Here is a 13,861-nt window from a genome sequence, read left to right as displayed (position 1 = left end):
CATGATAACGTTGCTTGGATTGCTCCAAAAATCTGTATGTACCTTTCAGCATTAATGGTGCCTTCACAGATGTGTAAGTTACCCATGCCTTGGCCACTAATACACCCCCTTTTACACTTTGCGCCTAGAACAATCCTCATGGTTCTTTTCCTCTTTGTTCCCAAAAACACGACTTTCACAGTTTCCAAAAAAAACAATTTGAAATGTGGACTCGTCAGACCACAGAACACTTTTCCACTCAGTCCATCTGAGACGAGCTCGGGCCCAGCGGAGCCGGCGGCGTTTCCGGGTGTTGTTGATAAACGGCTTTGGCTTTGCATAGTAGAGTTTTTAACTTGCGCTTACAGATGTAGCGACCGACTGCAGTCACTGACAGTGGTTTTCTGAAGTGTTCCCGAGCCCATGTGGTGATATCCTTTACACACCGACGTGGCTTTTTGATGCAGTACAGCCTGAGGGATCGAAGCTGCTTACGTGCAGTGATTTCTCCACATTCCCTGAACCTTTTGATGATATTACGGAGCGTAGATGGTGAAATCCCTAAATTCCTTGGTTGAGAAATGTTGTTCTTAAACAATTTGTTGACAAAGTGGTGACCCTCGCCCCCGTCCTTGTTTGTGAACGACTGAGCATTTCACGGAAGCTGCTTTTTATACCCAATCATGGCACCCACCTGTTCCCAATTAGCCCGTTCACCTGTGGGATGTTCCAAATAAGTCTTTGATGAGCATTCCTCAACTTTTTCAGTCTTTTTTGCCACTCGTGCCAGCTTTTTTGAAACATGCTGCAGGCATCAAATTCCAAATGAGCTAATATTTGCAAAAAATAACAACTTTTTTCAGTTTGAACGTTAAATATCTTGCCTTTGCAGTCTATTCAATTGAAGTTGAAAAGGATTTGTTGTATTCTCTTTTTATTTACCATTTACACAACGTGACAACTTCACTAGTTTGGGGTTTTTTGTACAACCCAGAAAGGAGACAAGAGGGCAAATGAGGATGAACGGACCTTGGTAGCTGTCGTCGTGTTGAGCCTGGACTTGCTTGGTCTGGATCTGACCGTCCACGGACTGCATGAAATACCCCGGGTAGTACGTCTTGATGATGTCCTCCTTGTCCGCAGAGATCACCTGACCTGTCGAGCCGCCACAAGAGAAGGTTAGCGGGCGTTTGGTCAAAGCGGCGCGGCGTCGACGTACCTTGCCAGAAGTAGCTGCCCGGCCCGCCCAGCACCACCCGGCCGTCCTGAAAGAGAGCAGGTTACTATGGCGACAGAGGAAAAAAAAAACCCTGGTAGGAAAATGAGGTGTTACCGTGGTGAAGTCGGCACTGAATCCTCCTTGACAGTAGCCTTGACCTCCCTCATCGCTGATTTCTACGCAGGGAAGATAAGATAAGATAAGATAAATCATATATTTTGGTCGTTTTTATCTATAAAACCAGTACATTACAAAATAAAATTTCAGTACAAATTTTGTAGCCAAAGCATGCTGGCCAGTAACAAGTCAAGTAACACAAAATATCAGAAAAAAATTGCTAAAAATTAAAAAAAATATATAGCATGCTAACAGTACTATGCTAACATGCTACCAATAACATGTACACCTGCTCAATTAGATTGAAAAATCTAACGTGCTAACGTTAGCACGCTGAAACGCTAACAGCAACATGCGCCAATGACCAAAGATACAGTATTTTACTATGGAGGTGTCTGCGGGAAAAATGCTAGCCTGCTAACGTTAGCATGCACGAAGTACCGTATTATGACTGAGGGGTACACCTACGAAATTAGCTTAAAATAAGCTCGCATGCTAACAGGTATCGTTCGCCAAGTCAAAAAATATTTGACGCTGAAGTGTATGAGTGCAAATTTTCGCCAAAAAGCTAGCATGCTAATATTAGAATGCTTACGATTGTATAATATATATATATATACTGTATAATTTTTTAATATATATTATTAAACAATATCTATTTAATCTTAATAATTAATAAATACATCAAAATTATTTGTATATATAAATATATATATATATATACATATATATATATAATATACTGTATTATTTTTATGTATATATATATATATATAAAATAAAAATAAAAAAATATATATATATTATTTTAATAATTAATAAATTAATAAATACATCACAATTATTTGTATATATATATATATATATATATATATATATATATATATAAACACACACACATATGTATATAATAAACTGTATTATTTTTTATATATATTTTCTTAAAATATATATATATATATATATATATATATTTCATTTTAATAATTAATAAATACATCACAATTATTTGTATATATATATATACACACACATATATATATATATAATAAACTGTATTATATATATATATATATATATATATATATATATATATATATATATATATATATATATATATTTAAAATATATATATATATATATATGTCTTAATAAGGTTATCTCCTGATGATTGAGGGAACCCCCCTCATGAAACAGGCCTGTAGAGATGAAATAGTCTTGTGATTTTTTTCCCCACACACATATATATATATATATATATATATATATATATATATATATATATATATATATATATATATATATATATATATATTTAATATATATATATATATATATATATATATATTTCATTTTAACAATTAATAAATACATCAGTTATTTGTGTATGTATATATATATATATATATATATATATATATATATATATAAATAAACACACACACACATATATATATATATATACATACAAATAATTGTGATGTATTTATTAATTGTTAAAATGAAATATATATATATTTGTGAAATACATATATAAAAAAATAATACAGTTTATTATATATATATATATATAAACTGTATTCTTTTTTTATATATATATTTAAAAATATATATATATATATTTAATTTTAATAATTAATAAATACATCACAATTATTTATATATATATATATATATATATATATATATATATATATATATATACACACACACACACACACACACATATATATAATATACTGTATTATTTTTTAATATATTATATATATATGTGTATGTATATATATATATATATATATATATATATATATATATATATATATATATATAAATACAAACAATTGTGATGTATTTATTATTTAAATATACATTTTTTTTTGTTAATATTTATCAAAAATACAAAATAATTCCTTTTACAAAGTTTAATTAAGTGCCTCTAAAGATGTCTCTGAGATAAATCACATTCCAGGTCACGCTTGTACAATAAACATGCCTTACAATTTTCATATCCGTGTAGTGCTGAGGTATTACTGATTTTTGCATACGTGTGACCAGAGAAAACATAATTGTCTTTCATTACACGGCGTCTCCAGCGTCAGAAGTGAGGAAGCCACAGAGCGACGTGACGAGGACAAACGGCGCTCACCTGTTCTGCAGGGGGCGTACTCCACAAACTTGGTGAAATTCTGCACGGAGAGGTAGCAAGTGCCGGTCGCGTCCGATCGCGCCACGTCCTTCTCCGTCCGCCACGAGTAGAGCGGCGCGCAGGCCTGTGGGACAGGAGGTGGAGATATATTTTTCTAAGGCAGAGATGTTTTCCCAGTTGCTACAACAGTGAGGGGGGAAGGGGGGGGGGGGGGGGGCGTTAGCATCTGGAGCAGGGGTAGCCACGAAATCCAACCCGGGTCACGACCTCTGCTATCCGACCCCACGACTATGATGTCACTGGCGATGGGGGGGGAAAGGGGGCGTTTTTAGGTTTCTTTACGATGGAAGTGACAACATTGAAACACAGGTGTGGACCATGTGACCACACAACGAGATGTTCCACTACCTTCACTAGCCTGGGGAAGCATTCCTTTCTGCTAGTCTGTTTCTTAATTATTGCAACTCACAAGAAACTTTGTTATTTTACATTTTTGAATGATCAAAAGAAATACACTTTCAATTTGATACCAATTTTCCGGACTATAAGGCGCACTTAATTTTAAGAATTATTCTGGTTGTGCTTACCGACCTCGAAGCAAGTTTATTTGGTACATGGTGAAATGACCAGTAGATGGCAGTCACACATAAGAGATACGTGTAGACTGCAATATGATGGCAGTCACACATAAGAGATACGTGTAGACTGCAATATGATGGTTATTTCATGGAGGTTATTATTAGCCTTGGGCAGGGGTCGGCAACCTTTACCACTCAAAGAGCCATTTTGACCAGTTTCACAAATTAAAGAAAACAATGGGAGCCACAAAAATCTTTTGTAATTTAAAATGAAATAACATTGCATACAAAGTTGTTTTTTTTTGCTTTGTGCTATGTTTAAACCAAGGGTCTCAGACATGCGGCCCACACCTTAATTTGAAAACTGAATGTTAGTGCGGCCCGCGAGTTTTATATGAGAGCGTCATACTTGTCAACCCTCCCGGTTTTTCCGACAGACTACGAAATACGAGGCAACTATTCCTTCGAACGTGCCGTGAAGGTACAGCATTTAGCACCCACTACAACCAACGTGCCGGTCTAGCCACACGTTGTATGGGGCTTCTGTTTGCTCACGTGTGCGACAGCAAGGCATACTTGGTCAACAACCACACAGGTTACACTGACGGTGGCGGTATAAAAAAACTTTAACACTCTTACTAAGAACGCACCACACTGTGAACCCACATCAAACAAGAATAACAAACACAGTTCGGGAGAACATCTGCACCGTAACACAACATAAACACAACAGAACAAATACCCAGAATCCCATGCAGCCCTAACTCTTCCGGGCTACATTATACACCCCCGCTACCAAACCCCGCCCACCTCAACCGACGCACGGAGTTCAAAAAAACAACTTTGTTTTTTTGTCCTGATTAAGAGGAATTATTTGACGGTTGACGTGGGTTGAAAATGTGGAAGGAGTAGTCGCCAGAAAAAAGGGTGAAAATAGGGTTTGAAAAAACGGGCATCCTGGGAAATCCTGGAATTTTTTTTAAAATTGGGAAATAAATAGTTTGAATGCCTAAGATGAGTGGAATATGTTGAAGGTGGAATCGGTTGAAAAATGTGGAAATGGTGGAAGTTTGAAAAATGGCCAATTCATTTTGAATGGGGAAAAATGTCTCGGAAAACCTGGAATTCTGGGAAATCTGGGATTTTTTTGGAAAATGTTAAAAGACTTGAATGTTCTGAATTAGTTGAAATAGTTGGTGTTGGAATTTTTCAAATCGGTCGACAAATGTTGAATTAGTAGTATTTTTAATTGAGAATTGGTATTACGGAGTTCCTGGAATTTCGGGAAAACCGGGAATTTTTCCAGTTCAAAAAAACAACTTTGTTTTTTTGTCCTGATTAAGAGGAATTATTTGACGGTTGACGTGGGTTGAAAATGTGGAAGGAGTAGTCGCCAGAAAAAAGGGTGAAAATAGGGTTTGAAAAAACGGGCATCCTGGGAAATCCTGGAATTTTTTTTAAAATTGGGAAATAAATAGTTTGAATGCCTAAGATGAGTGGAATATGTTGAAGGTGGAATCGGTTGAAAAATGTGGAAATGGTGGAAGTTTGAAAAATGGCCAATTCATTTTGAATGGGGGAAAAATGTCTCGGAAAACCTGGAATTCTGGGAAATCTGGGATTTTTTTGGAAAATGTTAAAAGACTTGAATGTTCTGAATTAGTTGAAATGGTTGGTGTTGGAATTTTTCAAATCGGTCGAGAAATGTTGAATTAGTAGTATTTTTAATTGAGAATTGGTATTACGGAGTTCCTGGAATTTCGGGAAAACCGGGAATTTTTCCAGTTCAAAAAAACAACTTTGTTTTTTTGTCCTGATTAAGAGGAATTATTTGACGGTTGATGTGGGTTGAAAATGTGGAAGGAGTAGTCGCCAGAAAAAAGGGTGAAAATAGGGTTTGAAAAAACGGGCATCCTGGGAAATCCTGGAATTTTTTTTAAAATTGGGAAATAAATAGTTTGAATGCCTAAGATGAGTGGAATATGTTGAAGGTGGAATCGGTTGAAAAATGTGGAAATGGTGGAAGTTTGAAAAATGGCCAATTCATTTTGAATGGGGGAAAAATGTCTCGGAAAACCTGGAATTCTGGGAAATCTGGGATTTTTTTGGAAAATGTTAAAAGACTTGAATGTTCTGAATTAGTTGAAATAGTTGGTGTTGGAATTTTTCAAATCGGTCGAGAAATGTTGAATTAGTAGTATTTTTAATTGAGAATTGATATTACGGAGTTCCTGGAATTTCGGGAAAACCGGGAATTTTTCCAGTTCAAAAAAACAACTTTGTTTTTTTGTCCTGATTAAGAGGAATTATTTGACGGTTGACGTGGGTTGAAAATGTGGAAGGAGTAGTCGCCAGAAAAAAGGGTGAAAATAGGGTTTGAAAAAACGGGCATCCTGGGAAATCCTGGAATTTTTTTTAAAATTGGGAAATAAATAGTTTGAATGCCTAAGATGAGTGGAATATGTTGAAGGTGGAATCGGTTGAAAAATGTGGAAATGGTGGAAGTTTGAAAAATGGCCAATTCATTTTGAATGGGGAAAAATGTCCCGGAAAACCTGGAATTCTGGGAAATCTGGGAATTTTTTGGAAAATGTTAAAGACTTGAATGCTCTGAATGAGTTGAAATGGTTGGTGTAGGAATGTTTCAAATTGGTCGAGAAATGTTGAAGTAGTAACATTTTTAATTGAGAAATGGTATTGCGGAGTTCCTGGAATTTTGGGAAAACCGGGAATTTTCCCAGTTAAAAAAAAAACCAACTCCGTTTTTTTGTCCTGATTAAGAGGAATGTTTTGACGGTGGAACGGTTGACGAGGGTTGAAAAATGTGGAAGGAGTAGTCGCCAGAAAAAAAGGTGAAAATAGGCTTTGAAAAAACGGGCATTCTGGGAAATCCTGGGAAAAAAAATTTGAACTTGGGAAATTGGTAGTTTGAATGTCTAGGATGAGTGGAATATGTTGAAGGTGGAATCGGTTGAAAAATGTGGAAATGGTGGAAGTTTGAAAAATGGCCAATTCATTTTGAATGGGGAAAAATGTCCCGGAAAACCTGGAATTCTGGGAAATCTGGGAATTTTTTGGAAAATGTTAAAGACTTGAATGCTCTGAATGAGTTGAAATGGTTGGTGTAGGAATGTTTCAAATTGGTCGAGAAATGTTGAAGTAGTAACATTTTTAATTGAGAAATGGTATTACGGAGTTCCTGGAATTTCGGGAAAACCGGGAATTTTCCCAGTTAAAAAAAAAACCAACTCCGTTTTTTTGTCCTGATTAAGAGGAATGTTTTGACGGTGGAACGGTTGACGAGGGTTGAAAAATGTGGAAGGAGTAGTCGCCAGAAAAAAAGGTGAAAATAGGCTTTGAAAAAACGGGCATTCTGGGAAATCCTGGAAAAAAAATTTGAACTTGGGAAATTGGTAGTTTGAATGTCTAGGATGAGTGGAATATGTTGAAGGTGGAATCGGTTGAAAAATGTGGAAATGGTGGAAGTTTGAAAAATGGCCAATTCATTTTGAATGGGGGAAAAATGTCTCGGAAAACCTGGAATTCTGGGAAATCTGGGATTTTTTTGGAAAATGTTAAAGACTTGAATGTTCTGAATTAGTTGAAATGGTTGGTGTTGGAATTTTTCAAATCAATCGAGAAATGTTGAAGTTGTAACATTTTTAATTGAGAAATGGTATAACGTAGTTCCTGGAATTTCGGGAAAACCGGGAATTTTCCCAGTTAAAAAAAAAACCAACTCCGTTTTTTTGTCCTGATTAAGAGGAATGTTTTGACGGTGGAACGGTTGACGAGGGTTGAAAAATGTGGAAGGAGTAGTCGCCAGAAAAAAAGGTGAAAATAGGCTTTGAAAAAACGGGCATTCTGGGAAATCCTGGAAAAAAAATTTGAACTTGGGAAATTGGTAGTTTGAATGTCTAGGATGAGTGGAATATGTTGAAGGTGTAATCGGTTGAAAAATGTGGAAATGGTGGAAGTTTGAAAAATGGCCAATTCATTTTGAATGGGGAAAAATGTCCCGGAAAACCTGGAATTCTGGGAAATCTGGGATTTTTTGGGAAAATGTTAAAAGACTTGAATGTTCTGAATTAGTTGAAATGGTTGGTGTTGGAATTTTTCAAATCAATCGAGAAATGTTGAAGTTGTAACATTTTTAATTGAGAAATGGTATAACGTAGTTCCTGGAATTTCGGGAAAACCGGGAATTTTCCCAGTTAAAAAAAAAACCAACTCCGTTTTTTTGTCCTGATTAAGAGGAATGTTTTGACGGTGGAACGGTTGACGAGGGTTGAAAAATGTGGAAGGAGTAGTCGCCAGAAAAAAAGGTGAAAATAGGCTTTGAAAAAACGGGCATTCTGGGAAATCCTGGAAAAAAAAATTGAACTTGGGAAATTGGTAGTTTGAATGTCTAGGATGAGTGGAATATGTTGAAGGTGGAATCGGTTGAAAAATGTGGAAATGGTGGAAGTTTGAAAAATGGCCAATTCATTTTGAATGGGGAAAAATGTCCCGGAAAACCTGGAATTCTGGGAAATCTGGGATTTTTTTGGAAAATGTTAAAAGACTTGAATGTTCTGAATTAGTTGAAATGGTTGGTGTTGGAATTTTTCAAATCAATCGAGAAATGTTGAAGTTGTAACATTTTTAATTGAGAAATGGTATAACGTAGTTCCTGGAATTTCGGGAAAACCGGGAATTTTCCCAGTTAAAAAAAAACCAACTCCGTTTTTTTGTCCTGATTAAGAGGAATATTTTGACGGTGGAACGGTTGACGAGGGTTGAAAAATGTGGAAGGAGTAGTCGCCAGAAAAAAAGGTGAAAATAGGCTTTGAAAAAACGGGCATTCTGGGAAATCCTGGAAAAAAAATTTGAACTTGGGAAATTGGTAGTTTGAATGTCTAGGATGAGTGGAATATGTTGAAGGTGGAATCGGTTGAAAAATGTGGAAATGGTGGAAGTTTGAAAAATGGCCAATTCATTTTGAATGGGGAAAAATGTCCCGGAAAACCTGGAATTCTGGGAAATCTGGGAATTTTTTGGAAAATGTTAAAGACTTGAATGCTCTGAATGAGTTGAAATGGTTGGTGTTGGAATTTTTCAAATCAATCGAGAAATGTTGAAGTTGTAACATTTTTAATTGAGAAATGGTATAACGTAGTTCCTGGAATTTCGGGAAAACCGGGAATTTTCCCAGTTAAAAAAAAACCAACTCCGTTTTTTTGTCCTGATTAAGAGGAATGTTTTGACGGTGGAACGGTTGACGAGGGTTGAAAAATGTGGAAGGAGTAGTCGCCAGAAAAAAAGGTGAAAATAGGCTTTGAAAAAACGGGCATTCTGGGAAATCCTGGAAAAAAAATTTGAACTTGGGAAATTGGTAGTTTGAATGTCTAGGATGAGTGGAATATGTTGAAGGTGGAATCGGTTGAAAAATGTGGAAATGGTGGAAGTTTGAAAAATGGCCAATTCATTTTGAATGGGGAAAAATGTCCCGGAAAACCTGGAATTCTGGGAAATCTGGGAATTTTTGGGAAAATGTTAAAGACTTGAATGCTCTGAATGAGTTGAAATGGTTGGTGTAGGAATGTTTCAAATTGGTCGAGAAATGTTGAAGTAGTAACATTTTTAATTGAGAAATGGTATTACGGAGTTCCTGGAATTTCGGGAAAACCGGGAATTTTCCCAGTTAAAAAAAAAACCAACTCCGTTTTTTTGTCCTGATTAAGAGGAATGTTTTGACGGTGGAACGGTTGACGAGGGTTGAAAAATGTGGAAGGAGTAGTCGCCAGAATAAAAGGTGAAAATAGGCTTTGAAAAAACAGGCATTCTGGGAAATCCTGGAAAAAAAATTTGAACTTGGGAAATTGGTAGTTTGAATGTCTCGGATGAGTGGAATATGTTGAAGGTGGAATCGGTTGAAAAATGTGGAAATGGTGGAAGTTTGAAAAATGGCCAATTCATTTTGAATGGGGAAAAATGTCCCGGAAAACCTGGAATTCTGGGAAATCTGGGAATTTTTTGGAAAATGTTAAAGACTTGAATGCTCTGAATGAGTTGAAATGGTTGGTGTAGGAATGTTTCAAATTGGTCGAGAAATGTTGAAGTAGTAACATTTTTCATTGAGAAATGGTATAACGTAGTTCCTGGAATTTCGGGGAAACCGGGAATTTTCCCAGTTAAAAAAAAAAACCAACTCCGTTTTTTTGTCCTGATTAAGAGGAATGTTTTGACGGTGGAACGGTTGACGAGGGTTGAAAAATGTGGAAGGAGTAGTCGCCAGAAAAAAGGTGAAAATAGGCTTTGAAAAAACGGGCATTCTGGGAAATCCTGGAAAAAAAATTTGAACTTGGGAAATTGGTAGTTTGAATGTCTAGGATGAGTGGAATATGTTGAAGGTGGAATCGGTTGAAAAATGTGGAAATGGTGGAAGTTTGAAAAATGGCCAATTCATTTTGAATGGGGAAAAATGTCCCGGAAAACCTGGAATTCTGGGAAATCTGGGAATTTTTTGGAAAATGTTAAAGACTTGAATGCTCTGAATGAGCTGAAATGGTTGGTGTAGGAATGTTTCAAATTGGTCGAGAAATGTTGAAGTAGTAACATTTTTAATTGAGAAATGGTATAACGTAGTTCCTGGAATTTCGGGAAAACCGGGAATTTTCCCAGTTTAAAAAAAACCAACTCCGTTTTTTTGTCCTGATTAAGAGGAATGTTTTGACGGTGGAACGGTTGACGAGGGTTGAAAAATGTGGAAGGAGTAGTCGCCAGAAAAAAAGGTGAAAATAGGCTTTGAAAAAACGGGCATTCTGGGAAATCCTGGAAAAAAAATTTGAACTTGGGAAATTGGTAGTTTGAATGTCTAGGATGAGTGGAATATGTTGAAGGTGGAATCGGTTGAAAAATGTGGAAATGGTGGAAGTTTGAAAAATGGCCAATTCATTTTGAATGGGGAAAAATGTCCCGGAAAACCTGGAATTCTGGGAAATCTGGGAATTTTTTGGAAAATGTTAAAGACTTGAATGCTCTGAATGAGTTGAAATGGTTGGTGTAGGAATGTTTCAAATTGGTCGAGAAATGTTGAAGTAGTAACATTTTTAATTGAGAAATGGTATTACGGAGTTCCTGGAATTTCGGGAAAACCGGGAATTTTCCCAGTTAAAAAAAAAACCAACTCCGTTTTTTTGTCCTGATTAAGAGGAATGTTTTGACGGTGGAACGGTTGACGAGGGTTGAAAAATGTGGAAGGAGTAGTCGCCAGAAAAAAAGGTGAAAATAGGCTTTGAAAAAACGGGCATTCTGGGAAATCCTGGAAAAAAAATTTGAACTTGGGAAATTGGTAGTTTGAATGTCTAGGATGAGTGGAATATGTTGAAGGTGGAATCGGTTGAAAAATGTGGAAATGGTGGAAGTTTGAAAAATGGCCAATTCATTTTGAATGGGGAAAAATGTCCCGGAAAACCTGGAATTCTGGGAAATCTGGGATTTTTTTGGAAAATGTTAAAAGACTTGAATGTTCTGAATTAGTTGAAATGGTTGGTGTTGGAATTTTTCAAATCAATCGAGAAATGTTGACGTTGTAACAGTTTTAATTGAGAAATGGTATAACGTAGTTCCTGGAATTTCGGGAAAACCGGGAATTTTCCCAGTTAAAAAAAAAACCAACTCCGTTTTTTTGTCCTGATTAAGAGGAATGTTTTGACGGTGGAACGGTTGATGAGGGTTGAAAAATGTGGAAGGAGTAGTCGCCAGAAAAAAAGGTGAAAATAGGCTTTGAAAAAACGGGCATTCTGGGAAATCCTGGAAAAAAAATTTGAACTTGGGAAATTGGTAGTTTGAATGTCTAGGATGAGTGGAATATGTTGAAGGTGGAATCGGTTGAAAAATGTGGAAATGGTGGAAGTTTGAAAAATGGCCAATTCATTTTGAATGGGGAAAAATGTCCCGGAAAACCTGGAATTCTGGGAAATCTGGGAATTTTTTGGAAAATGTTAAAAGACTTGAATGTTCTGAATTAGTTGAAATGGTTGGTGTAGGAATGTTTCAAATTGGTCGAGAAATGTTGAAGTAGTAACATTTTTAATTGAGAAATGGTATTACGGAGTTCCTGGAATTTCGGGAAAACCGGGAATTTTCCCAGTTAAAAAAAAAACAAACTCCGTTTTTTTGTCCTGATTAAGAGGAATGTTTTGACGGTGGAACGGTTGACGAGGGTTGAAAAATGTGGAAGGAGTAGTCGCCAGAAAAAAAGGTGAAAATAGGCTTTGAAAAAACGGGCATTCTGGGAAATCCTGGAAAAAAAATTTGAACTTGGGAAATTGGTAGTTTGAATGTCTAGGATGAGTGGAATATGTTGAAGGTGGAATCGGTTGAAAAATGTGGAAATGGTGGAAGTTTGAAAAATGGCCAATTCATTTTGAATGGGGAAAAATGTCCCGGAAAACCTGGAATTCTGGGAAATCTGGGATTTTTTTGGAAAATGTTAAAAGACTTGAATGTTCTGAATTAGTTGAAATGGTTGGTGTTGGAATTTTTCAAATCAATCGAGAAATGTTGACGTTGTAACAGTTTTAATTGAGAAATGGTATAACGTAGTTCCTGGAATTTCGGGAAAACCGGGAATTTTCCCAGTTAAAAAAAAAACCAACTCCGTTTTTTTGTCCTGATTAAGAGGAATGTTTTGACGGTGGAACGGTTGATGAGGGTTGAAAAATGTGGAAGGAGTAGTCGCCAGAAAAAAAGGTGAAAATAGGCTTTGAAAAAACGGGCATTCTGGGAAATCCTGGAAAAAAAATTTGAACTTGGGAAATTGGTAGTTTGAATGTCTAGGATGAGTGGAATATGTTGAAGGTGGAATCGGTTGAAAAATGTGGAAATGGTGGAAGTTTGAAAAATGGCCAATTCATTTTGAATGGGGAAAAATGTCCCGGAAAACCTGGAATTCTGGGAAATCTGGGAATTTTTTGGAAAATGTTAAAAGACTTGAATGTTCTGAATTAGTTGAAATGGTTGGTGTAGGAATGTTTCAAATTGGTCGAGAAATGTTGAAGTAGTAACATTTTTAATTGAGAAATGGTATTACGGAGTTCCTGGAATTTCGGGAAAACCGGGAATTTTCCCAGTTAAAAAAAAAACAAACTCCGTTTTTTTGTCCTGATTAAGAGGAATGTTTTGACGGTGGAACGGTTGACGAGGGTTGAAAAATGTGGAAGGAGTAGTCGCCAGAAAAAAAGGTGAAAATAGGCTTTGAAAAAACGGGCATTCTGGGAAATCCTGGAAAAAAAATTTGAACTTGGGAAATTGGTAGTTTGAATGTCTAGGATGAGTGGAATATGTTGAAGGTGGAATCGGTTGAAAAATGTGGAAGGAGTAGTCGCCAGAAAAAAAGGTGAAAATAGGCTTTGAAAAAACGGGCATTCTGGGAAATCCTGGAAAAAAAATTTGAACTTGGGAAATTGGTAGTTTGAATGTCTAGGATGAGTGGAATATGTTGAAGGTGGAATCGGTTGAAAAATGTGGAAATGGTGGAAGTTTGAAAAATGGCCAATTCATTTTGAATGGGGAAAAATGTCGCGGAAAACCTGGAATTCTGGGAAATCTGGGATTTTTTTGGAAAATGTTAAAAGACTTGAATGTTCTGAATTAGTTGAAATGGTTGGTGTTGGAATTTTTCAAATCAATCGAGAAATGTTGAAGTTGTAACATTTTTAATTGAGAAATGGTATTACGGAGTTCCTGGAATTTCGGGAAAACCGGGAATTTTCCCAGTTAAAAAAAAAACCAACTCCGTTTTTTTGTCCTGATTAAGAGGAATGTTTTGACGGTGGA

At 36.1% G+C, this 13,861-nt stretch overlaps 1 protein-coding gene across 1 annotated transcript in view; it reads right to left on the bottom strand.

Moving 5' to 3' along the window:
• Nucleotides 1–13,861, bottom strand: part of itga5 (integrin, alpha 5 (fibronectin receptor, alpha polypeptide)) — a 267,873-nt gene that overhangs the window by 120,160 nt on the left and 133,852 nt on the right. Inside the window, exons 4-7 of the mRNA XM_061925617.2 lie at nucleotides 3,462–3,585; nucleotides 1,313–1,374; nucleotides 1,199–1,244; nucleotides 1,009–1,134 (exon numbers count right to left, since the gene is read on the bottom strand). Of these exons, the coding sequence (XP_061781601.1) occupies nucleotides 1,009–1,134; nucleotides 1,199–1,244; nucleotides 1,313–1,374; nucleotides 3,462–3,585 (358 nt within the window). The remainder of the gene's footprint in view (nucleotides 1–1,008; nucleotides 1,135–1,198; nucleotides 1,245–1,312; nucleotides 1,375–3,461; nucleotides 3,586–13,861) is intronic.

This window comes from Nerophis lumbriciformis, linkage group LG01 (assembly GCF_033978685.3).
Source record: "Nerophis lumbriciformis linkage group LG01, RoL_Nlum_v2.1, whole genome shotgun sequence".
Classification (NCBI taxonomy): domain Eukaryota; kingdom Metazoa; phylum Chordata; class Actinopteri; order Syngnathiformes; family Syngnathidae; genus Nerophis; species Nerophis lumbriciformis.
Note: the sequence above shows the minus strand (reverse complement) of the source record. Positions and strands in the feature narration are given on the sequence as shown.